We start from the raw sequence: 23,817 nt of genomic DNA, 5'->3' as shown, positions 1-23,817 counted from the left end.
TTTCCACTATCTCTATATCTATATTTTCATGTTCTGTGAAAACAAATTATAGTTAGTTTTGAAATTGTTAATTTTTTGTTGATAACCCAGATATGAGATAAAGTGAACGAGATACTGCTCTAGATTCAACAGAAATCTTCACTTCAGTCTTACATACACACATACTTATATACGACGTTGGTATGTAAACCTAATCACGTTCATTTTTACCTCATCATATCTTTTTGCAGAAGCTGCATATATTTTTCACTTTTTTCTTCGTGCCTTTTCACCTTTTGTTTGATCTTTGATTATTTGTCCCATGTCATCCACTTTTTGTCTCTGCTGCTCCTTTCCTTTCCTTGTTTTTTTTTATAATTGTACCTCCTATTTTGAGTTCAAGCCTTCTTTTTGATATTCTGTTTCTGGGCATTTGATATATGTCTGCAAAACATCTCAGTATACTCAACTCAATATATTTATTCTCCTTTTGTGAGCAACCGAAAGGATCTTTCAAAGGTTATCATTATCAATTCTGAGAAAAGAGAAGTTACAGACAAAGATTAAATATAATAGCTATTTCGTCTTATTCAAATTGTTGAACGAAGTTTCGTATCAGTTCACGACCATGGAAACATTCTATTTTATCAAATACCGCAGGAAACGTAACTTTCGAAAAATTTTACTCAATTACATTATTTTATTTTGGAAATAACTTTGTTGGAAAATAAAAGGTTTTGTTGCAAAGTTCTAATAGACATATAGAAATAGAAAAAGAAAACTTTATTTAGTGATATTTTTTATCAGAGGAATATGTATGTCAATAATATAATGTATATATAATATAATTATCTCATAATGTATCACATATTTATTCTGTAATGTATCTGACAATCTCATCACTCTCGTTCAAGTTTAACATGAACACAAATATACTTCTTTCAAATGGATTTATTTTTTCTTATTCCATAAATATCTCTTGGAAGTTTTTAATAATCAATTGGTATTTTTCGACATAGTTTCCCTGAAATTCAAAAGCCTTATCATCTAATTTCCACATAATGGATTGCTATCTGTTACTATCGATGGAATGGCGACACTCTGGTTCTCCAAAACCTAAGAAGTTTCGTGTCCAGAAATCTGCTGTAAAAGTTGCTTCAGTTTTTTGAGACTGCCATGGAGTAATCATTATTGATTTTTTGGATAAGGGTAGAACAATAACTGGAGATTACTATTCGACATTCCTGACCACTCTACGGGAAAAAATTGAAGAGAAAAGACGCGGAAAGCTATCCAAAGGTGTTTTGTTTTTGCAGGACAACGTTCCTGCACACAAATCTCATGTTGCCATGCAAAAATTCGTCATTTAATAGTTACGTAATGTCATCGAATCAAGCATGAGTTCAACTATATATGCATTTACAGTAATCGTTCAAAAAGTTTTCACTAGATAAGGATAATTTATTTGCAGGCTTTAATCTGAAGAATAATGCTTCAATAATCTCATTCCATCTCATATGTGATTTGTGAATTTGTGAATCTAGAAATATATCGAAGGAGAAAACTAACGTGAACATTGCCTATTAAGCGATATTGAGGGTGCAAATTTATTGAGGATAGTGTACAACAGAGTCAGTGGTTCCATTTGTAAGTTGTATTATTACACCAATTCTCGTCGTCAGCTTATTGTTCATACATCTGTCATAGCTTCTATTCTATTAGTTAAAACAAAGTCAATAAACCACTTCACCTCTCTGTCAAGATGTTCAAAACCTGATGTATAGTTCCTGAAGATGAATATGGAATTCTTCTCATGACGATCTCTCAGAAAACATTAGGAAAAAAATTCACACTTATGGTTTGGTTGTATGTCTACAGAAAATGAGAAAACATTGGTATAAATATGACTAGATTACCACCAAAACATTTAACAAGAATTCTCTTTAATACGAGTAATTTTATTATATAATAGTATGAGGAAGACACGATTGAAGTGAATCAAATGAAGATTATAGAGAAATACAGAAGATTACTACATGAATACTCACAATTACGAGGATAGTCCTAGACGTATTAGAAAGTCCACAATCTATACAGCATATATTTAAAGTTTGCAGACGCCACGTTGTTTAGTATTTGTTTAGCAGCCATCAATAGTGAAGTTTTTCAATGAATTTGTCAACATGGAAAACTACTCTGGGTGAAATTGCACCTTCGTTATCAACATTGGAGAGCAGAGTTTAAACGAGGCCGTACGACCTGTGAAGACCAGCATCGCAATGGTCGACCAAATGAGGTGACGACTCCAGAAAATCAACAAAGCGGTACTGGATGATCGTCGACTGAAAGTGCGCGAGCTAGCAGGCTTAGTAGGCATTTCAAAAAGTACGGTACGGCGCATATTAACTTAAAATTTTGACATGAGAAAGCTACCTCATGCATCCTATTCGCCTAATTTAGTTTTTCGGATCATTTTCTGTTCCCATTTATGAAAAAATGGGTCTGTGGTCAAAGGTTTTCAAACAATAGCTATTTTGTTAAGCTAAAAGGAGATAACGTTGATAAGTTAATTTTTTTTTGTCCCAAAACTTTTTTGTTTTCTTAGCTGGGCCAGGTACTGTTGGGACCATCCTCGTCCACTGACTGACTTGCGATTTGATAACCAAATTATCGTATTCAGAGACTAAAGGTAAACTGTTCACCATTAGATGGTGTAATTGTGTCTAGTATTAGTATGTAATATGAATATACATCACCAATGGTTCCCAAAAATTTCATTTTAATACAAGATTCATGTACTGTTCCACTATTTGATACAAAGATAAAAATTTTCCGGTTCAAGGTAAATTATCTGGGAAAATACAACATTTCTACAAGTTAGAGCAAAGATTATGAGCATTTTTCTGAATCCTTCAATAATAAATGATCAAACGAGAAACCCTTTCCAAAAGAGATTTGTTGGCTTCACGAATAATGTCAAGTTCTATTCTATATCAGAGTTTCTGATTGAGTGGACGTTGATACAAAGTTAATATAAAATACGCTCACATAAATAATCGGAAAAAGGAAATTTATTTTCTTTGATCAGTATGTAGCTTCCAATTTTCCCATTAATATATGTCGTTTAAAAAATACGAACATTAAAACGATGTATGGAACTATTATTTATGTGCTTAACATGACGAATTGATGAAAAAATAGTCAACAATAGTGTTCGACATCATGCTTCGCACCATGTTCACTGCGTGTGTCCGATGACGCTATTATATTTTTTATGTGGCTGTCAAAAGGTGGGCATGAATAGTGTAACCAGCATGAATCGTGAAAAAATCGCCTTTCAAAATAATTCTTTATTTGGAGTTTGATGGAGGCTATTTGATAAAAATATTGATTATTGATGGTTAAAAAAGAAATTAGTTGTCTTTTCATGTAGATGTGGAAGTTTTAAATCCATACTAAAATCGAATGAATCCAATTTGATGTTTATTTTGAGAAATCCTAGCAATAAAAGCTATATACGTGGGCGGTTTAAGGAAATTGTGACCTTAGGGTGGTTTTATGATGATAATATGATAATATTATCAGTTTTCGTTAAACATATTCACAGAGTTTCTTCTTTATGCTCAAAGTACCATGGATGACATCAAAAATAAATCCTCATTTGGTACCAATTGGCTTATATTAAGTGTTTTTGATTGAATCATCTTACCACTCTAATAACTTCAATAAACATTTCGTTTCAGAATGTCACTTTCCAAAATTTCTTCAAGACAGCAATAATTACAATCGAAGGAGGAGATAGTGATCAAGCAACGGGCGATTGCCCAATTGCACTCCTTTCCACGTTATCGAAGATCATTGAAAGATGGCCAGAAAGAAGCTTTTATCAGTTCTGCTTGAATATAGAATAGTTATTATCCATCAATTCATATTTTTCAATAACAAATGCACAAATGATGCTATATTCTCCTAATGTTCACTTAAGCCAAAGCAACAATCACTTAACTGAAACAACAATCACTCTGTGATTTCTCTAAAGCTTTTGATTCTGTGAATAATATTTTTATCAGTACTACCGTTTCAGGGGAACACCTACACTTCTAGAATGGTTTAAGTTATACCTTAAGGCAGATTGTAAGGGTTGATAGATCGATGTCTTCATATGAGTCAATAGAATGGAGGGTACCCTATTTTGTTTCTTCTCTTTCTTAACGACATCGCCTATCTAGACATCAGCGGTAGAATATATATTTTTGCAGACGATACTAGTTTCTCTTGGAGTAACACGGCAGTTTTTAATACCATTTCTAGTGACCTACTCACCCTTAAATCATGGTGTGATTCTAATCGTCACAATCACTAATAATACCACCATTAACGTCGTTTAAGCAGTAAAATTCTTTCAGCTTGTTGTGAACAATTTTTTGAAATGGGAGGAATTACATATCTAAAAAATTAAGTTCGACCTGTTTTGCACTGAGATCAGTTTCCAAGCAACTGAACTTGAAGCTGTTGAATATTTACTCGGACTAAACAGCAGGACTTACTGCCGAAACTTTCACAGAGGATTCAAAATATTGACTCTTCCTTCCTTATCCATCTTTGAGTCCGTATGTCTAATCCGTAAGCACTCTTCCTGTTTTAAAAACGTCATTACACAGTTATCATACAAATACACACGCAAGGAACGCGGAGCACAATATATTTCTACCTACTCTACGTACAGAATTAGTTAAGGGATCATTACTATACATTGCGAAAAAATGCACAGTCATGTGCCAATTGAAATTAAATCTCTAACATCTTTTCATGCACTTAGCACGAATTTGAACGCATATTTACTGGTGCTTTCTACGCTGCACACGATTTGAACACTTGGTTAATATTGATATTAATTTTTTAATACAAATCATCACATATTTATTATCTGGTTCAATTATGACATCGTAGTTTTCGTTTGTACACTTCATATTTTGATTTTATTAAATGAAATTCCTATGTGTGCTTCAAACTGAGGTGAAGGTGTTATTTTGATTGAAATTCTCTGAATTGTCCATCCTTACATATACGTTCAAAATTTTCAGAAAGTTATGGATTGAGTGAATTCTGTTTTTATCTATACTAATGATGATCAGATTCTCTTCTCGGCATTTCGGTCCACTACTTTCAGGATTCTGACCATTATTATATATCCAATGTATGTTTCCTTTCTTAGAGATGGTTATAGGCTACGTCCCCTCCTTGGAAACTCCTATTTTATCAATTTCTCAAGAACACAATTCATCCAGACAAATTATTTACGTCGGAATTGCTCAATTCTGATCAAAAGCTGGGCTTGAATAAAAATTCAGATATCTTTCTCTCAATATGTCAAAGTAGATGAAACCTGAGTATATTATTTCAAATCAGAAACGTAGAGTTGAAAAAAAGGAAGACTCAGTTTTCCTGCAAAAATGGTTTTGAGATTCCATCGGTCCGATATTGTTGATGTAGAATCTTACGATTTATTGCGTCATTCACTTTATTCAATTGATTTGGTTTCTTTCGATCACTTTCGTTTCAAATGTTGACAAAAATGTCTTCGATGGAAATTAATTTAGACAAAGATTACATTTTGAATGTTATGAAACTGACTGAACTGATTTTGTACAATTGGAATAAGGTTATCTTCAAAATATGATGTTCTTCTGGAGAATAGCTTACATATTTCTCAACATTACGAAGATAGAGAATGAACTGGGCAGTAGCTGGTACTTAGATCACAGAATATCAGTTTAATAAGGCATCATGATTAAATTTTCATGAACTTCAGAAACTAATTTATTCCGTAATTTCAGTTTGATGCTATTTAATGGAATATCAATGGAGTGTATTTTATAAATTTCGACAAATTCATATTTCATTTCGTTTGAATATTAGATTTCCATCTCCTTATAAATAATTTTGGTCCCATTAATTGAAGTCTACAAGTTAATATGAATTTTCACGAGCAATTTTAATTGGAAAAGAGAATTTTTTCATTAATGCCGCGTCATAGCAACTTGATAAACTCGTATTCGACTAAACCATGTTCCAGTAGACATAGCTATCTATCGATGTTACAAACAAATTCAGTTAACTAGAAACACCTAGTAACAATATCATATTATTCAAAAATATCTCATGCATATATCTAAACATTTCCATCAAATTAATCACCATACAAAGAGTGCTAAGAAATTCAAATCGTAGTAAACTAGATCGAATTGTTAGTGTTGGGAGAGCAGTAAAATTGCTCCGATGAATTGGTGGTAGAATAAACCCTTGTGCGGATATTGTTGTCAGATGTTGTCAGTGATAGCACCAAGAAGGCTACGACTAAAAAGACAAGATGCGCAGGGCAAGTGAAGGAGACAAATTATTTCCAATATCATCTCCTAATTTGAATTAGTTACATAAATCTTTTCCCATCGAAAAGGACAATTGATCAGAGGACAGTCTATCTCTATCTCCTTGGCTGGCTAGAAACCAGTGAATTATCACTGGAAAACAATAAGAAGAGAGATTTTGGGAATTGTAACAGAAAAAGTATATGTACAAGATGATTATTATACCAGTTGAAATCTTGTCAAATATATCATTAGATTTATAGTTATGCAATAAGTAAAATTTGAGAACGGTGAAGATTTGTTAGATACGGTCAGAAGACTCAGAAACGACTGACCAAACATGTTCACTTTTGATTGACCAAGTTCATAGTTATTAGATCTAGAATTAGATGAATTGCAGTTACAACTCAATCGATTTTTATGGATTCGAGTGAAAGTGTATTAATTAATATATTATAAAACGCCGTTTCCTTTTGATACTTCAAAATGCAACGGTCAGGATGTCTGCTGTCGGGACCTTCTAGGACTATGAAAAAGTAGATAATAAAAAACAGTTCTTTTCTCCTCAATTTTCTCAAAATTGACGGAACACATAATCTCTCAAATTTCCAAATAAATAGTCTCTTTAATCGTGTTTTCTACAATCATGAGAAAGCGGAAAATTCCACCATGTTCGAGTTGATTTTGTGAGCATGTAATTTTAGACGTTTATTGCTATCCCAAACCCTCAACTTTCTATGCCCATGTCCGTCTTGGAGATTTTTCTTCTGCTTAAACTTCCAGTTTCCTTGAATTAAAAAAAGGAACTACTGTAAAATGGTTTTGTCTATCGACAAATTTTGTCTATCTATTTTATCTTCACTGCTTTTAAAATCTCAGTAATCGATCGATTTATATATAGTGTGCTCATAAAGTGATGTATGCTAATATTTGGCTTTTTGTTATTTTGTTAAATATATTCAAATTATGAAGACTATTTTCGTATTGGGAATGTGGCAAAATTCAGCACCAAAGTGTTATTTCCTACAACTTTTAGATATATCCTACATCGTCTCGATTCTAGGTCCGTTTTGTCTTTAAATCAGTTTTTCATAATTTTTAAGGCAGATGGAAGTTTGACATTTCGATTACTTTCAGTCTCTAACAAAATATGTTTTGACACTGGCAATTTGCGTATTTATATTAATCAATAGATCACCTACATAATAGATATCAAAATAAAAATAGGATCAATATAGAATCCTTTTTTAATAGAATAATTTTCCCTTAGTTTTCACATCTCCAAACTAACTTATTTTATGACATGTATCCAAATCGCAACGAATTTACCAAAACTGTAGTGTGAATGATTTTACAATATTCTAAAGAAGTGGATTTAATTGAAAATAACACTAAAAGTATCCAAGCAAAATCCAAAATGATTTACGAAAAACTCTTCCATGTTTATAAATATTTTGTTGAAAATCCTTGATACTGACCCTCGTTAGTCTTTTTCGATGAAGCCATACTGATCCTAGATAGACATGAAACTGTGGAACTTACTATTTGAATAAGTATTATTGGTACTGAATACCCTGTTCACAGTGCCACTACACCAACACACACAATTACACTATCTGACGCGCATTTCGGTAACCAAATTATCGTCTTCAGAGACTGAATAGTTTACCGAAATGCGCATCACATAGTTTAATTGTGAGTTTTAGTTTGGCAGTAGGGTAAACAGTGTGTTCAGTATGAATATAACTAAAGGTTCCAAAAATTCTAACTTGGATGCACCAAAATATTTAGATTTATTGATAAATTAAATAGCTCTAGCAGAAATAAATGCAGTGAGTACATTGATTTTTTGATATACCTTCCATTTTTTTTGGATGTGTATCAGACAAAACCTGATGGTCGGAACCAAAAATAAAATAATTTTTTTAAAGAAAACATCCCTGTGAATGAATTCTTCCAATAACAGGTAAATAAATATGATGTTAGTACATATTTCTAATTGATTCTGAAAAATTCAAAATATATATAAGGTTTACTATTTGAGATATGTATACTTTTGAAGTATAAAGTTTGGGAATGAGAAACCATTTGCAGAAATTGGGCAGATTTATAACAACATTACCTCTGAACAATTCTTCGTACGACGGTGGCTACATAAGATATGACAATACTGTTGTTATTATATCAAATCTGACATTATCATCATGAAGTTTGACATTTTTGATGATGAACGTATTCACAACGTGTTGTCATACGAGTGCTATTTGAGCTGATCACAAATACTTGAAACTTTATCTTTGTCAACAAATGGTATCAACAGTACATTTTTCTGTCATGATTTTTTATATGTTTCGATGAGGATTAAGTCAACAACAGTGTGCCGATCAACTAGCTTCGACTTTTGGTGATGAAGCAGGATTTGGATTCATCATGTTTGGGTGCTTTTCCATATTCATTCAAGGTCGCACTGATATTGCAGGGTCGCCATATGACATTACGTAGGTACTGATATCGTGACTGATCTACGAATCATGCATCTATGCATATGAGCCCGTAATTGGACAACAAATGACTATATGTGTTTTTCAAGATGAGCCAAATCCAACAAAAGCGCACAAAGTACTTCGAAGCAAATGGTTTCCCGTTTTTTCGGAATTATTGTAACCACTTTTCCATTAGAGCAACGTAAAACGGTCAATTCTGAATGGTACAACAGCATTTGTTTGCCAGAAGTGTTTGAAAAAATCATTTTCTACAAATCCTTTCAAACAAAAACGTTTTATAACTCTCGAAACATCGCCGTGCAGTCATTGTTTGGCATTCAATGATTTCTTCGATTTTCCGCGGATCGAAAATTAATTGCGATATCAACGTTTTTCTACACCATCTATCTCAAAATATAAATAGCAAATGTAGGTCGAAAACATATGTCGGTAATATATTTTCTTTAAAGTATACGTTATGAAAATCAGTAAGATTACAGTGTTCAATAGAAACTAACCTAAATTCTGTCCAGGAATGGTGTGGCACTGTAAAGTTCGCATATTATCAAACTATTAACTTATTTCACAAAATATGGATGATAATTAGAAATATGAATTGTTCATAATAAATACATTATTGAATGAATTCGGAAGGTGCTTTGTGTACATATTGGAACGAATTGATTGATATGGAATTTAGTAGTTTTGTTAAAGATAACTTCCAGCTTAAGACATAATAAGCCAATGAACGGGTCAATTGAAATTCTCTAACAATATCTTCTGGAAAAATAGCAACAGTTCTCCATTTCTCATAGAAAGGTCATAACAATTGCTATAAACAATGTTTTGATAAAATATACATTGTTATTTAATTTAAAAAGTAATTAAAAATTCTTCCTTTTCAAAAACAGCCTTAAATTTTGCAACACAATGCCCCATTTTGAAATATATTCATAAATATCCATTTACTTTAGTGTGTACATCAAATTCTGGTTACTTAGTTATAATTTATTGCAGTTTGTTTTTAGGACGACCACCCCATATCACCATATAATTCACTTCCGTTGGTCTGAGTGTTTACCACAGTTCATATTTCAGACTGCAAATGATCATAAATTCAAGTAAACTGTAAACTGCCAGTTATCCATGCTTTTAATGGTGTTTTTAGTCGTATGCTCGAAAGTGTTCCTAATAGAAGATGCCACTATCCAGCAAACATTAATTTTCTAAAAATTCTGAAAAAATATTGGACATGGAGAATGTATATGTGAAGTGTATCATTATAATGAATAATTTGAGTATGAGTGACATCAATAACGAATTATAACAATTTTAATATCTGCAGTGAATAACTGAACTCGAATAGCATCAATAGATATGATGCAAGATATAATACAGATTCGAAATATTGCAAATACTGGAACTTTCATATTATTGCTGTGAAGTGACGTTCTTGTTAACGTATCATTGCTACCACTATTTGAAAATAATCCTTTTCTTGTTCTCCACAATTCGATTTGAAAAAGTGGATAGGGTTTGGTATATAGGTTGGGTTGAAGATGAGGAATATGCAGCCATTCGTTGTGAAAATAAAAAGGGGTCGAGTTATGAAAAAGTAATTATACAGCTGTAACTAGAAAAAAACGTATTGAAGCGAGAAAATTGCATAAATGGCGTATAAGTTTCTTGAAATAACTCAAAGTTTGAAACAACATTTAGAGCGAGAATAACCTAACCTAATTTAACCTAACTCAACCATACTCAATCTAATCCAACATAACCTAAAAGATTGTTGTTTTTATCTTAGATTAGAACACAGAACCTAAGGTTACGCAATGTTACCTTTATCAATTTAGCTATGTATGTGTTAGGTGATATTGCATGATTAAAAGTTCATTATAAATAGAATTTATAGACATTTGATGGCTTTTTGGGATCAAAGAGCTTTTGAAAAAAATTATTTTATTCATGTGTTCAATAAGCGTATATTATAAAAGTCAAAAAGTCACATTTTTTCTTTTGTTCCATGATCGATTCAATCCAATACCTTTTTCCTTCGATTCTGTAAGTGAAACACATCAAATTCTCAATACATCAGGAGTCAAAATGTAACACACCCTATATATTTTCAGGAGATTATTTGATCTATTCAGTAACACGCTTTCCAACCCTCTGTAACGTGAAGCATCCAATAAAAAGTAATAACTTAACTGATAAATAGCATTCAAAGTGTTTTCTCAAAACTTTTAACTGAAGAACAAACAGTTGTTGGTTTAATTTGCTGATAACAAAATATTTGTCGTCGGATTGATAAATGAGCGCTCTCCGAATATTTTCTTTATCGAGCGAAAGGTTTTTTGCTTCTCTACAGATATTTCCTCAACCATTAATTTCCACTTTGAATTTTGCATAGGGTAATCTGATTTCGATTGAATGTTGAAACCTCCCTTAACGCGAAAGCTTAACGAGTTTTATGAGATAAGTTTTTCTCTAGAATGTTCCATTTGTACATTGTGCTCGTTCACATTCAAATATAATTAAAATACTCCATTATACCATTTTCCAGGTTTTTTTGACCACTTTCGATGATAGTGAAATAAGATTCTTTATTCTACAATACTAAACCTCTTTTAATCGATTCCTTGTCAATGCAGATGTAATCTCCACAGTGTAGTTATAGTTTCTGGCAATGACGCCAACCCAAATTCATTCTGGAATAGTTTCCCTTCAATACATTACCATTTTTTGTACTCAAATCAAATTATGCCCAAAATTTATTGGAAGGAAATGAATCGTAAACGTTTTTTGAGAAAAATACTTCAGTATTATTGGATATAACCAAATTATCTGCTCAATGAATCTATCAAGTTATATTTTTCATATTATAATCGAATTCCTGTACATAGTTTTTAAAATAAAATTCTGAAACTACTATTCACGAAATCACAATATTTGAAATCCTAGATAATGAATTATTATTATACAAACACCACCGACATCATGGTAAGGTGACATCATCTCACTAAAACTATTCATTAGTCTGCTAGAATATATGAAGAAAATTAAAATTACCAACAAAGGCAAAAAACTTCAGATTCACCTTCACTTCACTTCACCTCAGATTCGCGGAACACATTCTACTAATAGTATCGAGGATGTCAGAAGTATACATGATGTATTAAATGAAGCCCCCAAAAAATAGGGTTGATTTTGAATAAAAACTGTACTTGAACTCTAACCTTAACAAAAGCTACCATAAACAAAATCCAGCTAATGTAGCGAAGGATGGAACGAGCGATGCTAGGTTTATCTCTGAGAGACAGAGTGACAAATAATACATTACTCAGATTCAAGAAGATTCAAAGGATTCGGCAGTAAGAAGAACTTAAAATAGAACTGGGCGTCTTATGTGGCCCGAAGAACAGACAACTGTTAGACCAAAAGAATTATTAAGTGGAGACTGAGGAAAGGTGCGCTCAGAAGGAGAAGACGCCCATCGATATGCTTGTCTAACGATATTAAGAGGGTGGTTCCCAGTTGGATGACAATTGCTAGGAATAGTGGCGAAGATGGCCTATGTCCAGTAGTAGGCTGTGTGATGAACAGGTCTAATACTGTTGAAATGACAAAATACAGGTTGTTGTCGGTTTGCGCAAGTAACAACAAACTAAATTAACCAGAGATGAAGGGTGATAATGAATAAATTCAAGAATAATAATAGAAACAACTCAAGTTTCGATTTGAAAGTAAAGGAAAAGAGCTTTTAAGTCACAATTCTTTTGTTATTATATCACGAATTTCCAATAATCTACTTTTTGTATATGACATGAATCTCCTCAATTTCAGTATACCTCATATATTTGCTACATCAATTTATCTGAAAAATATGGTTATAAATGTAAATGTCATCCATTAGAGTTCGCCATTTGTAACATTTATGTTTACTGGTATTCAGCAATTTCACTCATTTCATTCACTTGCACAAGGGCTCTCCATCATTCTAATTGGAGCGTTTAACCAGCTTAATTTTATCCAATATTATATGAAATGTTATATCCACATTAGCAATATCATGAGTTTGAAAAAAATTCCATAAAATGTGTATGAATCTGTAATTAATTTTTTATCACCTTTTTCCACTATTGTTCCTAATACCGAAAGAAAGATAACAGCTGCTAGTAAAAATGTGTAATTAGGGTAATAATTTTTCCATGCATTAATTGTGAGCATTGAAAAATCATGGAACAGTAGATTGTTCCTTCTATTATATTCGTAGTAGGTATTAAGATAAAGGGAATAAAATGAATTATCTAGCGAAAGGGCGGTAGAGCTGTTCCGAATCACAGGTGACTCAGGGACAATGAAAATGCTGACAACCTCGTCAAAGCGTGGACCTACTAAACCGCTAATAGTGCTAGAACCTGCGGTGGCAATCTTTTTCCCGCTGATTCAGGAACAATTTAAGCTGTAGCTATAGTTATAGCTGCTAAAAAGTGAAAGAGCCTTTTATTGAAGTCATCAACGCTCTAATCAAGTTTTCCGCGAATGTTCTAGTTGAATAACCAGAACTTCGTGATATGCATTAGAATGGAACTTACCTCATATATTAATTCATATCCTGCAAAACATTACCAAAAGAAGTTTTGTGATCTATTTTTGTTATACGGAAGAAGTGCGGTTATACTATAAACCAGGGATGGGAAAACTACGGCCCGCGGGCCATCTCCGGACCGCAAAGCGTTGAAATCCGGCCCGACGCCATCAAACAAAAATCAAGTAGAGCTTTCGTATTATCAGGAATTGTCTTCGCAATAGGCTTTCGGATGACCTCCTTTTTCCATTGTTAACAATTCAACATCATACTTGGAACCGGCTTATGATGAAGTCATGCAGAAACAAAAACAGTTCCACATGTCACATGTTCCCACAAAGACTAGCGCTCCTCAACCTTTTACTTCGCAGCTAGCTTGAGTTCAATTAATTGTAATTGAAAATGTTATTTTTCAATATTGCACAATAAATTTCAGAAAAATTAAAGTAATACTTTTACTTTAATAAATAATGTAATGCTACAACTTGGCCCGCTATATATTTCGTTAACAAAAATTGGCACGCGAAGAAAAAAGTTTCCCCATCCCTGCTATAAACGGTGAATCGGAAGTCCTCAAAATATTAGAAACTGAGCAGAGACGACTCTGCGATAAATAATTTGTCTACTACATGTAAATGAATTTCCTTTGAGACCCCTATTTTAAATATCTTGATGGACACTCTACGGGTCCTAGAGGACTTTCGGGTCCAATAGGAAAACCGCTTGAAAATTACGAATAACCTCCAATTGCACTTTACAAGAAAAATTGGATTGAATTAGCTAGAAATTAATCGGGAAGACCATGGACTGATCAGAAGTTCTCGATGACTGCAAATAGAATGTCTCGTATGAAACTCCTTCTAGAATTCTTGAAGATCTTGCAGAATTTAGTATTAAGGTTTATCGTCGAGACCTTCTTGCTAGAATGGAACTATTCATTTGTGAGGAATCATCAAACATACTAGATACCTAGAAAAATGAAATAGAGAATTCAAGTTATTCAAAGAAATGCGTTTTCCGCCAACTCAAAGAATATTCTTCTTGACTGTAGGAAATATATTTTTAGGGATTATGGTGGCAGGATAAAGGCCTAATTAAAGTGTTTGAGTTCGATATATTTCTCTAAAATAAACTCTCTACTTTCAAAACTTTCCAAGACCCTCCGGCGGCAGTTAAAGGTCTAATGAAAGTGTAGTTTAAAGTGCATCTTCCTAATTTTGATGCATCTGAATATATAGATTTAGAAAATTGGAATGCAAATGCACCGAATCTTCAATTTTATCACGGTTGACCTCTTAAGGAAGTGAGAAAATGGTTCAGATAGAAGATGCGCCAGATCTCCCACGATTTCCCTGTTATTCCCAGTCGGTGGAGAGATTTGTCAAAGTTGCTGAAGCCGCCCTAGCTGTACTAGGATGTGAATCTAGATATAGTTTTATTTTGAGGGAACATTGAAGGGTGAGAGGTAATAATAATAATAACGTTTATTCATAAATTTAACAAATACGGTAATAAAATACAATTAAAATTGAATAAACATCTAGGCATCCACAGAAGTATTATACATACTTGTATGTGGTGAATATAGGCTGGTGGGCCAAAATTAAAAAAAAAAAAAACATTATAAAAGAAAACAAAAAAAATGCAGTTAAAACATTATAAATACATTTTTACATGATTATGTTTCAGACATACATTTCGTACATGAGTTTACTCTTCTCTGTTTTTGTTTCAGCATTCTATCATTTTGTGTATTTTTGTTTTGTCTGTTTCTTTAACAAATGTTACTAGTTGGGTTTTGAAGCGTTTAAGAGAAGTTTCATCGATAATTCTTTGTGGTAGTTGCCCGAATAATTTAGGTGTCAAGTAGGAGTAACCTTTTTGACCTATTGTTTTAAGAGCTGTTGGTATACAGTATTGATTATTCGATCTTGTCGCGTATCTATGATTGTGAGTGGTAGGTTCGTATTTATTTTTATATTGATGGCATCCTATCTGAATAATGTATAGTTGTCTAACATCCAATATTTGCGATTAAGTATAGAGTAGTGAGCTTGAATACCTTGTTGGTTTGTTGAGAATCATTCGGAGGAATCGCTTTTGAGTCACTTCGAGGGTATTTAGATAGCTCCTTGAAACTCCTCCCCAGCCAATAATGCCATAATTGAGGTGTGACTCAACCAAACTGTGATACAGTATTTTTTTACATTTAAAGCTCAAAAATTGGCTTACTTGCTTAAATCGAAATAGGATACTCCGAAGTTTTTTAGTTAAATATTCCATATGATGGTTCCATCGTAAGTGATTGTCAATGTAAATGCCCAAATATTTAATTTTTTTTTGCAGGTTTTATTTTAAAATCTTGTTGGATATTAAGATTGTATGTGAAAATAATTGTTAAAATAGACGACAGATTTTCGGAGACGGAATTCAGAACTATTCAATTTAATTACAAGCTTTTTTGTAAATAGAATTATTGACAATACTTTGTAATTTTTTTTGTTTGGTAGGGAAATTATGGATGGAAATTAGAATTTCACATTTGACTCCCCATATAACAGTTTCCTAGAAACCAGAGAACCATATTGTTTATTTTCCATAATGTATATTTTCCACTACAGCAAAGGTATTTTTATTCATACATCTGATTGAATAACAAATAAGCTACGTGCTCTTGAAACAATATTGAATATAGAATGGCTTTTTTTCCCAAATTATACAGAGCATCACCACATAACATTCGACAAAACATTTAAATTTCACATTTCAGTTCTATCTCATATTGGTTGTGAATCTCTGAACGAATTTCTCTACCTCTGTATGTTTTAAAGGATTTTATCCTTTAATCTCATCGTACAAATTTAATCTGAATGGACTATGGCAAAAAATTAATTGTCACAAAATATTTAGTCGAGTCGATTTACATAGATCAACAAATACGAGGTCTGGCTATTAAATAACGAAATTCTATAACCAAACCTCGTATACTCAATTACGTGAAAAAAATATTAAATACTGTTTTTGATTTATCTAATCTGCGTTCTCAATATCATCCCAGTGAATTTAACAATCACACATCTAAGTTAATTGCATTTTTATAATTATAAAATATTCAGCATTTCAGATAAAATGGACAGAAAGTGTGAATAACGCTATATAATAGAAAAGTAACAAAGTATCAAGAAACAGAAAGGCAGATTTATAATACACTTTCGTTCAAATAGTGTCATAACTCAAAAAAACAGATTTCTACTATTGGTGCTAGAATACTTGAAAATCTTATCCCAAGTATGTCAGTTTTTGAATCATATTCCGAACAGTGAAAAATAGAGCTAGAATTGATTTCAAACACATGTTTGCTTTTGTATATTATAATCATTATTTTTGTTATTTTTCTCTACTTTATTGATCATTTGTTACTTTTATTTCAACACACAATATTAGCTGACCACTTTCGGGCTAAAATAATTTCATTTGGAAGACAACTTGATATGGAATGAATCTATATTTGAATTGAGTAACAAGAAGTTGCTAAAAGCGAGATGAACAGAAAGATTGAATACTCAAGAAAAAATACAAGAAGGGTTGCGTGTTGAAAACGAAATTTCTCAGTTTAATGCCCTTCCAACTCAACTACCACATTTTTTCTGTAGAATCTGTTTTCAAAATTTCCATTGTTAATGGATTATGGTCTTAGCCGACACAAACTCTTCGGGAAGTGTTCTAGGCATGGTGTGATTAATGGTCTTTTCAAATCTGCTTTTGTTTCTTTGGCAAATGCGGCAAACTAGGGAGCCAAGTTAATCCGTAAATTTAACATAAAGAGGGATGTGTAGAGAAAAATTCAAAGAACCTTTAACTCATGGATGATAACAATATAAATGTTTCATGAAGTGGAGATAGTAAAAAGTTTCCTTAAAGAATTCCTGGAAGCTTACTATCATTAAATTTTCTATTTGTTGCTACTGTTTTTTATTTGGGGGATAATACCGAATGTTTTGTATTTAGTTAAAACTGAAATTTAGTGGACAATGAGAATGTCGTCAATATTGGAATGAGAATTAGATTCAATTTACCATCTCCTTTTGAACGTATTTATTAATTATAGATTTAATAATGAATTTCGGCCCCAATGATAGAAACTGTGAAATATCATTGGGTATCTCTGTATTTGGAATACTTTTGATACAATTATCTTAGGGTTTAAGAACACAATTCATTTTTTTTTGTTAATAAGAACATTAAGCTCATTCTTTTATTTCTTTTTAATTTTATGAAATTAATATTAATTTGATGCCGGCTCGAAAAATTAGATAAATTCATTCTTTGTAGTAATTATTTGGTTTTTAAATTTTGATAGATCTTTTTTCACTATGAAAATTGGTTTTATATTAAAAACTTACTTTATATTATTTTGTAGAAAGATGGAAAGAATGTTCTTTTTTTCTTTCTATCAATTATTTATCTTATTTTTTCGAAATTTGTGAATTTATAAATTGAATTGAGTTAGCTTGGATAAGTTTCAAAAGCGTGAAGTAACTATATTCCCAACTTTAGATTTTCTAGCAAATTAGCTTTTGTCTCGTACACTGAAGGAAAGAGCCTATAGCTGTGGTATAAGTATGTTATGGTAGTAAACACTCACATCAATTATATTTTTTATTATTTATCAAATGTTTAACACATCCATTGAATTGGAATATAATTATCCATGGTGTGTTGTGAATAAGTAGGTTGGATTTTTAAACTTTTAAAGACAAAATTTCCCAGTACTTAATACCCTAAAGTATCTAGGGTATATTATACACAGAAAAATTAGCAAACGCTCACATATTGGAACAAGTACGGAAAGTTAAAATTGCGATGATCAGACTTCACCCTACAATTTGCAAAATCACAAACAAAAATTAATCATATACAAACAAATCTTAAGACCCATTTTAAAACACGCAGCATCAGTTATAACAAAAGAATCAAACATAATTTCAACTCCCTGGAGATGGTAAAAAAACAAGTGCATCCGTATGACTATAAAATATTCATGCATTAGAAACTTTCTAAGACCCTAGAGATTATATGATATAATCGACATTCACACTGTCAAGGCCTATATAACAAAAATCTCAACAATCTCCGTTGTTAACTCAAAGTCGTCAATCGCGCAGGAGATATCCACGACAGTGGGTGTAGGCTTCTGAATGGTTCGCTAATCACACAGCCTGGTTGTAAAATTCTTAATCCAATACCCCACCATCTCAAATTAAAACTCCCACATACAAATATGAAATATAATTAACGTCAGCCATGGCGCCTTGTCAAAACTAATAGCCCCGATCGATTCTTAAACCTTATTTTTAAGCTGATTTTCGGGGATAAGTTTCTAGAAACCATATCTTGGAATGGGGAATAGAATAAATGACGTGGTGTGAGTATTCGAATAAATTCGGAAATGAATTGAATTCACACTTCCCTCAAATTCTTTAAAAAATTATTTTTGTACTAATTAATATGAAAATTGGATAATCACATGCGTTTTCAAATATATTATAATAATAATATAAGATAATAATTTAAAACTATTCTTACCTGTGGATAATCCCCGTCTTTTGTTTGGTAATCAAAAACATAGAAAAAAGTTTTAGGCCCTTCACCCTCTTGTCCTGTTTGCGGAGGTTTGGCACTAAGTAAATCTCCTGTTTGCACTAAAGGCGCAACGAACTGCGCGTCACTAAGAGCCGCAATTACTGAATCTCTAGTATTTACCGGATGTTGTACTGTCCGTTCCCAATCTGTGTACTCGTTCACAATAGTGAAGAATATTTCACTTAAATGGTATGTGTAAGCGTTACGAACATAAGTCCTTAATATTCTATCTCGTCGTTCTCCCTCGAAACCGGCAGTGATGTCGTTGTTCGAAAACATCCACAAGGCCTCACTTGTCACTACTCCGTATAAAAGATCATACGGATTATTTCCTCTCGGAGTGATTGTAGCTTCGCTTCTTTTCATATTTGCATTGACAGGTCTCATAAAGTTCTGAAGATCCTGAGGTTTAAAATAAGTTACCAATTCCTTAGCAAAGTCTGCTTTTATTACTACACCATCAACACTCGGCCCAAAAGCGGTAAGATATGATGGAGCTACGACGTCAGCTTGCAATAAATCGTGTAGAGGTGTTTCCCTGAGACAGTCCACGATCACCTCATGATCCTTACCAACATCGTCCGGAATGGAACAATTCACTTCTTTTGCCAGTTTCACAGCGTAGTTGACCGGATCTTCGACCTGAAACAAAGAAATAAAATAATGTGAAGTTTGTGATATTTTATTAAAAAGATCAAAATAATAGACAGTTACAGATAGCTTCAGTTTTCTGTAAAAATCAAGATATAATTCATGAAATCCTATGTTCAGTGTTGATAATTTGGAAAGCCACCTTATATACAAATATTTTAGTTGTAAATTATTTCCAACATAATTTTACGAAAATTTTTGCATCATCTCCACTGTTTACCAATGAAAAGATGGAATTGTAAACCTAAATGCATTTCTAGTGGCCGAAGCTGTCGGAAGGCGTATGTACACAATTTTTTTGAAATATTCCTTTCAGACAGCCAACGATAAGGATAAATAGAAATGAGGACAATGAAATTGCACAGTGTAGTGAGAATAAAGACAGGTATGGGTTTATAAAAAAAGATTCAGATATACAAACACAATAAGTTATTTTAAATATATGCCAATGTTTGAAGAAAAGAAAATATTCAGCAATCCGATAATGTAATCATAATAAGAATTGTTGAATTAACTAGACTAAATAAATTTTCCATTTATCGAGTAGTCACGAAACGCGTTGTTTTGGATCATTCACAGGACCGAAAAACATGTAAAAAAACTGAAATCTGTAGATATAGGAACTCCAGATTTTATTTGAAGGACAATTAATAGTTTATATAAGGAGAACTGGGATGCGACATTAGAAGTAATACAGTCAAAGGTAGCAAATTATCCAGAATACAATTATACTAGTTAAGAAACATTGCTTCAAATTTTGTCAGCATGTGGTTTCAAACACAAAAAACAGAATAAACGGATGGCAATAACCGAATCGCCAAGGATCGTTCGATGGCGACAAGATTTTTTCAGATAGAAGACTACCGAAGTTCTAATAGACACATAATTTATCTAGATGCAACATGGTTTTAGGTCACGATGTAGTGGTTATCGGTTGGGTTGACAATAGTAAAATTGCTGTTTGAATGAGCCATGTTCGAAAGAGAAACGGATTATAATAATACACGCTGGAATTAAAGCTTTTACATTCCGCCACAGTCAGTAATCCCAATATTCCTATTTATCGTCAGTGATCGTAAAAAAGGCCCAACAAACAAAGAATTGCTTACTGTTATTAAAGGTCTAAAGCTAGATAAAATTTATTATATTGTGCGTAGAACCCTATAGAGTAAATATGGGCAAACGTAAAATCAGAATTACGAATATTTAGAGGTTGAAGAATTTGTAAAGAAAGCTCTAGAAGCAGACCGCCAAAAGCTTTTGAAGAACTATGTTTAACATGTTATCAAAGAAGAGGATATCTCCCTCTTCACAACCCATTACAGTTCAATCAAATGATGAGTCTAGTTCAGACGATTCTGACTACTATTATTATTTATAAAGATTCTTTGGAATTGAAATGTTTTTTTATCATTTTGTTTTATTTACAAAGAATTTATTTTCCTTCGTGGTTTTTGCTTCGAAATTTCGTTTTCCAAAAAAAATGATTGGGGCACAAAAACACCTAAGTTCATATTTGGTACTCTGTTTAAATCAAACTCCTTACAGGCAGGTACTCGTCTATTTACGTTTCATAATTTAATATTTTTAGTTGTTGCAAGTTGAAGAGGTAGAAATTTTTAATTTCCAAGAAGAAATACAATTCAGTGCATCTGTCTAAATAACGACGTATAACGAATAAAATGAGCTATCTACGCCTATGGTAGATCAATTAAAATTTTCGGCAAGGGTTTTTATAATCTGCAATTGATATTGGAAGAGCTATAATAATGCAACTGTACTATGCCAGCGGGATGCATTAATACTTTCTAGTATTTCTTCCAAAAAACTATATCTTTTACAAAAAAATTGTAGAGACCCTTTTTCATCTTACCCTGTAACGTTCTATTTTTTATTTTCTTCAACCTTTATCACAGACAGAAATAATGGGAAGTTTTGAAAATCAAAATGATCCTCGAAATTTTCTTTTACTTTGAGAAATCGGTGGACATCTGAAGTTTTCCTTATATAAATTAGCTCAATTTAAAGTACAAAAAAAAAAATTTAGCCTTTTTGCTTATAACTTGTACTTGTGGCCTCCAGCAACTGGGCTATAAATGACCACCGCGCTGTCGGGGCATGTTAAACTGAAATAAAATAAAATCAATGAGACGACAAATTATAAAGCACATTTTCATTGTTGAAGTGGATTAAATTGATGAGATTTTTATAGAGCTGTTTTCTTTGCGTAAATTATCTTTCTGTTATTTCATTAAAAGAACGTTCTTCTTCACAGTGGCTTCTTTTGTTTTCTTATTTTGTGAGTAACAACACCTAAATAAGTGTGCACATAAAACAATAAATTAGATTAAGCTCCCCAGTTTTGTTTGATGTCTCAACTGTTTGTATCCAAGATTGTTGATTTTATCTTATATTCGAATCGAATGTTTCCAGAAATTTGATTTGTGACGATGATGCGATTATGTTCAGAAGAAGATTATGTTACCTCTTATTATTTATTTAAAAATTAATTTATAAATAATATTCAAGAAATATCTTATCAAAGTCAACCTCACATATTAATTTATTGAAAGATTTTCATGAAAAGTGGTCCAAGTGAAATTGAAGAATCACGGATTCAAATAAATATGGTGTTTGAGAGGGCCGGATTCAACTTTATATTTAGTTAAATAAAAAAGTAACAAGGGCAATTTGATTATATATTAGCATAAATCAAGACAGACCTATTTTGAAGGAGAGGAATTTATGTTGCACAAGAAAGCCCACAAAAATAATTGACCAGACCAATTATAATATAAGAAGAAAGCTACATGGTGGTGGTAGAAGGAAATTTTAGGCTCACCAGTACTTTCACATGTATTGATGTTGCTGATTATCCTTGGAATAACATAAGTACTAGCAGCTATCGTAATGTGACGAGATTTTTGTGTAACGTGAACTATGGAATGGAATGAAAGATATATTGGATGAGAATTATTTTGATTTGGCTCTGATATAGTCCGTCAGAATTTTCGTGAAAGTGCCTTGATAAGATAATGCCTCACTACTCTGTCCAGTGTATCATTCAAATCAGCAGCCTAAAATAGAGTGTAAATGAGTCCCAGTCCTAAATAGACTGCTTACGCTCCACGTATCGGAATACTTGAAGACGATGACTTGGGTTATCTGATAATCTGACAACTGGGAAATGGGAAATAATTGTAGATAATTAGAATGATTAATTCAGTATTGTATTAAACCTTGGACCAATATGATATAATATATCCAAGACAATTTTATTGTCTTCAAATAGCTTTGTAAAAATTAAAATTAAAGTTATCGATCTCTCACTGTAAAAGAAATATCCATAACCTAACTTTCATATAGTAAAGACAATAAAACTCCAAATTATTATAGGGTATTATAAATTGTAATGTTCAAAATACAAAGTTTACAATTTTCGATAGTTTCCATTGCCCCTAAATTTCTGGATTTATATAACATCCTCCAATCTTAATGGTATCAATAGCAACTAATTTTCAGATAGAGCAATATGGCTGCATTTCAAATACCTCAAGCTCCTTCAAAGAGAACAGAGAAGACATGATTCGATGTTCAGTTAAACTTAACATAGACTACTAAGAGAAAATAAATGGCCTCAAATTTCTTTCTATAAACATGACATAAGAGAGTTGAAAATAGACGCAGAGACAACAATCAAAAAGTAAATATCCAAAACGTCTTTCGATATTATTTTTCATCCCAATTTGGAATGATTGATTCTTACTCATTTTATCACGACCCCTGTCCATTTCAGTGGATTTCACTTTACTTAAAATTAATAAAAAAATGTTTTATACGTGAGTAAAAACAAATTTTAGTATAGAATGAATCGATACAAATACTTTTTTTTAGAATTGGAACTATTTTAAAGATGTTAATTATTTTTGTAGAAAAAATAGAAAGAAGTTTATTACCCCAAAAATACCCTCATTTTAGTTGAAACTTGTTTGAGTAACTGTGACGATTACAGATTCAAACACTGTCCAAAAAAAAAATCCAGTTCAAAATTATGACTAAAGTATTGACATTTGTAGACGTGAAAATTTTATTCATTCATAAG

At 32.2% G+C, this 23,817-nt stretch overlaps 1 protein-coding gene across 1 annotated transcript in view; it reads right to left on the bottom strand.

Moving 5' to 3' along the window:
- LOC130899109 (neuroligin-4, Y-linked) overlaps nt 1–23,817 on the bottom strand; it is a 347,133-nt gene that overhangs the window by 66,373 nt on the left and 256,943 nt on the right. Inside the window, exon 5 of the mRNA XM_057808880.1 lies at nt 19,008–19,706. Coding sequence (XP_057664863.1) covers nt 19,008–19,706 — 699 coding nt within the window. The remainder of the gene's footprint in view (nt 1–19,007; nt 19,707–23,817) is intronic.

The sequence above is a fragment of the Diorhabda carinulata genome, chromosome 10, assembly GCF_026250575.1.
Source record: "Diorhabda carinulata isolate Delta chromosome 10, icDioCari1.1, whole genome shotgun sequence".
In the NCBI taxonomy this organism is placed as follows: Eukaryota; Metazoa; Arthropoda; class Insecta; order Coleoptera; family Chrysomelidae; genus Diorhabda; species Diorhabda carinulata.
This window is presented reverse-complemented; position numbering and strand designations above follow the sequence as displayed.